The sequence below is a fragment of the Populus euphratica genome, unplaced genomic scaffold, assembly GCF_000495115.2.
Source record: "Populus euphratica unplaced genomic scaffold, PopEup_1.0 scaffold232.1, whole genome shotgun sequence".
In the NCBI taxonomy this organism is placed as follows: domain Eukaryota; kingdom Viridiplantae; phylum Streptophyta; class Magnoliopsida; order Malpighiales; family Salicaceae; genus Populus; species Populus euphratica.
In genome coordinates this window covers 323,769-328,813 of record NW_011500114.1, presented here as the reverse complement: position 1 = coordinate 328,813, position 5,045 = coordinate 323,769, and the positions used below count along the sequence as shown (strand labels likewise).

The following is a 5,045-nucleotide window of genomic DNA, read 5'->3' as shown; positions in this document are numbered from 1 at the left end:
TCTTTTCAATTTTAGTAATTCAACTCATCAATCAATCCTTTTATTTATATGATAGGCCTGCATTTAGAATGAATATTTACTAGAAATTAAAGGTATCTTATGGTATCAGACTTGTTATTATAAAACATGCTTTAGTTAAGGAGTTATTGATATTTAAAGTGTGAAATGATGATATAAAACCTTGATAAAAATATATTTTTAAATAGTAATCAATTAGTTCCTAATAATTTTGGATTTTTTCAATAGAGAGGAGGTCGAGTGACGATAGGATGTTGTTGATTTCATCGAGTGAAATAAGGTGTAATATAGGTGGCTGAAATTTGTATTGGAATTGTTTCTCAGTAGTTTGATGTCAATTATATCTCTTAAGGTAGTCAGAGAAGACATGTTTATTCATCTAAAGATAGCTTCTCAGTCAACTTTTTGGGTGAAGAAGAGGAAGAACAATAATCAAATGACATGTTACCTAGTTTCTTAAAAGAATTTCAAATGATGCATTGCTCATTACTAAACCTTGAAAAATAGGGTTTTTAATTAGGGTTCTTGAATTTTACTATTTTGCCTATGTACTTCTAATTTTAGCACTTGTATCATCAATTAAACCGCAAAACTTCTTAGTTTTTGCAATTGCATCCTTAAAAATGTTGATTGTAATCCTTTGATTCACGAACCTTTTATAGCTTAATCCTTGGTTTTGACTTTTATCAATTTGATCATTAATCAACCTTTAAATTTTGTATTTTTTTCAATTAAGCCCTTCGTTGCACCAATTAGGCTATCTAAAGTTCAATTAGGTCTTTGATATTCTAATTATTGTGAATTGATTTGAATTAGACCTCAAAACTTAATTTCAATTCAATTGAGTCATTGATTTAGTCAATGAAACTCATTACAAGTTTAATTAAGCCTTTGAACATACTTAATTCTTTTAATTTTGGTCAAATTCATATTTAAACTTAATTTTTACTTCAATTAAATTCTTAATTAAATCAATTAAACCCATTATAAGTTTAATTAAGCTTTTTAACTTAACTAATTCTTTAAATTTTGGTCAAATTGAATTTCAACCTTAAACTTTGCTTTAAATTTAAGTCATATAAAATCATTAGAGTTTAATTAAGCACTTCAATTTAATTAATTCTTTTAATTTAGGTCAAATTAACTTTCAAACTTAATTTTACTTTAATTAAACCCATTACAAGTTTAATTAAGTACTTGAACTTAATTAATTCTTATAATTTTGATTAAATTGAATTTTAAACTTAATTTTCTTTCAATTAAGTCTTTCTTTATCATATATTGTCAACAATATTCTAATCTAACTATCTTTTTGGTATTTGGACTTATTGCAAACTCAAAAGCTCATCTATTTGTGTTTTAAAACTATTTTGGATTTTTAAATGATAAAAAAACAAAAATAGAAAAGAATTTTAAGGGATCCAAAATTAGGTTATGACAAAAAACAAACTAAAAATCAACCTAAGTGAAGTACTCGGGTTTAATCTAGCAAGCCTACTACCTGGGTTATAAATATGAAATAACCCTATAGAAAGTAAATCAAAACATATTATGAAGTACAATTTCTGGTCAATCTAATGAAATTAGAACAAAAAAACTAATTTAAAAAATGGATAAGAAAAATGACTCTAGCCAACTTGAGTTAACCCGCTAAGTTTATAACTTGGGTTATAAAATGAAAATAACCTAATAAAAGTCAGAGCAAAATAACTTATGAAACCTAATTTCAAATCAATTAAATATTGAAAGATAAAATAAAAAAAAACTTGGGTTAACTTGTCAAATTTACAACCCAACTCATAAGACTAAAAACTCCATAAAAAAATCAAAACAAACAAACCAAACATTAAAATATAAAAAAAAAATTTAAAAATAATATTAATTTTTTTATAAAAAACAAAACACTATTGAAATGAATAATATTTTATGAGGTGATGTATAGTAAAAACATCACCTCTTTTAGTGTCTTGCGACTGGGTTATGTGACTGGAAAATCTCATAAAAAGATAAATAATAAAATATAATTTTTAACAAATTAAATATTAAAAAAATAAAAAAAATTTCTTTGTCAAATAATACTTTGTGAGATAATACACAATAAAATCATTACCTCTTTCAATGCTTTGTTAACACGCACACACGTTTACTTGTCAACGTAATAAGCAACAAACAAACAATTATTTTAGCAATCAGATCAAAACCATCTAATGTAGAGAGTCCTTCGATATGTTAGGTAAATATCATCACCCTTGGATCTTCAACAAAATATCATAGCCATTAGTCACATTTTTCAAGCCTAGAAGTTACAAGTAATTTGTATTGCTTGAGCAGCACCAAAATACCCTCCAATTTCACAACACTTTATTGAGTGGGATTTTAGTCCCATTAACTAAAAAAGGCCTTGACGAGTCTCCTGAAGTAGGAAGACTCGGCACTCTGAAGCCACATAGACTGATTTTATTCAAGATATTAGATCAGATAACACGAAGGCCTTGTTTTCATGTTTTCTTCGGATTTTATTTGACAACACAACTCTATTCCACTCCAATTATATTCCTATATTTTTGCCTTTCCTGCATTCCTTAGTATTCCTGTTGACTCATATGATGCTGGATTGATGGCCTTTCTTATCTTGATTAGATTCCAAGCAGTGTTGGCACAATGGCTAGTAGTCGCAAGCACATCCTCTGCAATTTCCCCTGCATTCTCACCTAACCTGATGAACATATTCCGGGAAAAAGCCATCAACAACTTGGGTAACAATTTATCTCAAGAATTGAAAAGAAAAAAGAAAGAAGCTTCGAGATTTCAAGAAATCTTATTGTTACCATTTCTTAACTAGTTTAGCGCACATCAGTAGTAGAAAATCACGAGTACTTGTATTTATCAAGAGACTCATAAGTGGAAGGAACTATTTTCAGGAAGTTATTGTATCTTACAAAATTTAGTAGAATATCTTCAATAAAAAGAAATTTTGGAAATCTATCTGACTCTGTTTCTCTTCAGAAATCCTGTATAAGACGATACAGTCAGGAATTCATTTTTTAGGTCATTTACCTGTCGGTGACAATTCTAGTGGTGGCAATGGAGGTTGCAGAAAGAACTTGTTTTTCAGCAACTTCAGCTGCGGATAGAATCTTATCTGTTTTCAAGGTTGTAAACGTAGTTACCACTTCTTTTCCTCAAACAATGTGTGCTACACAGCACTCTGAAGTCTGAACCATGAATATATACAAATTCCAAGTGTGTTTTACTTACTAACAGCATCGAGTGAGGCAAAGACGACCTCGCCTGGAACCGAAGCTAGGAGTTTCTTTCCTGCCTGGGAATTTACCATGGGTGTCATCACAGATCCAGTGGCAGCCCCAACAACATCAAGTGTGACTTTGCTAAGATTTTCTGTCATCTTGGATAAATTTCTCACGCTATTCAATCAAATAGCAAAAGAGCAGATTCGTTTTGAACGATCACATAAACTGATGAAAATCTATATTGGTGCACTTATATGGGGTTCATTACTTACCGTTTTAAGCTTTGGCTGGCTCTACTCTTGTTTGTGTCTCCATCATTCGTATTTCTGTTAATCTCACGAGCTTTGAAACCATTTTCCTCCTCTGCAGCGCGAGTTAAAAGCATTTCTCCAACATTGCGAACCTGCTTTTCCCAACTCTCCTCAGTATTCAGATAATTTAAGTACAGATGTGAGGTATCACGTCTAATGCTCTTCAAAGCAAAGAATTTTATAGTATGTGATGAAACTAGTGATGTTCCTTTTACCAATTTAATCATATCAATGTATGATCTTCAATAAATTTTCAGTTACCAGAATCAAACCGTGTAGCTATGCCATTGTTCTAGTAAGAAAAACTTACCTGAGTGCTATAAATGTTGCTACATATGAAGATACCCTTGACAATCTGACCTGTACCCTGAGCAATAGCCTTGGCCAAGGCATTATTATAATCTTCAATTCTAGGAGCAAACTGTTTCCAATCAATATTTTTAGTCCTAGTTGTTGTAGAGACTGAGAAACATGAGTGTTCACTTAGAAATGAATCAAGCAAGGACAAATTGCTACGATACTGTTCTGAAAAAGTAACTCCGTAGCTCAGAGAACCACCATCTATCATTGGTAAAGAAAACAAATAGTTGAGAGAATCAAGCTTCAAAACTGGCTCATCTTTTGTCAGTGGCCACTGGAGATCACCAACTTTTATTCTGGTAGCAATAGAAACGCTCTTGTCCAAGACTCGAGCAATCGTGAATTTGCCCTTAGCAAGTTCTAGAGGTTCTCCTTCATCCATCAGATAAACTGTGCATTCTGGAAACTGCAAAAGAACTTTTTGGTTGATAGGTTTGGTTTCCGGGTTCTTCCGTTTCGGCGAGAGTGTGATTTCAGGCCCGCCATGCCGGAAAAAGCCCATTTCTAATTCTACTCTTGCTTTCTGTCCGAAGAGAAAATATTTTGCTTATGAAGGGACAGGAAGAAAGACAGACAAGAAGCAGATGGAATGACACAAAGTTGCACCCCAGGTTATAAAAAGTTATACTGCAAGGATTGATTCTCTCTATCTTCAACTAAATTATATTCTATTCCTGATTCCTGGTGAATAATTTTATCGTCAGGTAGAGTAACCTTTTTCACTTTTTATATTGAAAGGCTCTGCCACTTCTGGTGTTGCAAAATGATCAGAGCTTGAAATGGAGTTTCCATACATTAGGCACCGGAAGAATGAAGATAACCCAGTGGCATGTAAGGTTTTTGTATACAAATTATTGATTCCGAGGAAGATGAGACTTCAATAGCAATCTACACTTTCTGCAGCATTAGAGCGTCGACTGTTCACATTTTGGAACTCTGATCAGATTACGAATATCAATGAAATAATGTTTTTTAGCAGAATAAATTCGGGGATTGTATGCAATACTAACATAAGTAACAAGTAATTCAGGCATTTTTGTGAAGACTTATCAGCAGCATGATTCTCCCCATACAAGTTGCATGATTCTCTCATGATCCTCTCCTC

The 5,045-nt window shown here is 31.9% G+C and overlaps 1 protein-coding gene across 1 annotated transcript; it reads right to left on the bottom strand.

Annotated features, from left to right (window-relative positions):
- Window positions 1-2,245: 2,245 nt before the first annotated feature.
- LOC105109881 (uncharacterized) lies at window positions 2,246-4,518 on the bottom strand. Its single transcript, XM_011004744.1, has 5 exons — window positions 3,891-4,518; window positions 3,542-3,672; window positions 3,277-3,443; window positions 3,076-3,160; window positions 2,246-2,734 (listed from the first exon to the last, which is right to left on the bottom strand). Exons 1-5 carry the CDS (start codon window positions 4,440-4,442, stop codon window positions 2,575-2,577), a joined length of 1,095 nt encoding a protein of 364 aa, XP_011003046.1. The 5' UTR covers window positions 4,443-4,518; the 3' UTR covers window positions 2,246-2,574.
- Between the last annotated feature and the right edge of the window lie 527 nt (window positions 4,519-5,045).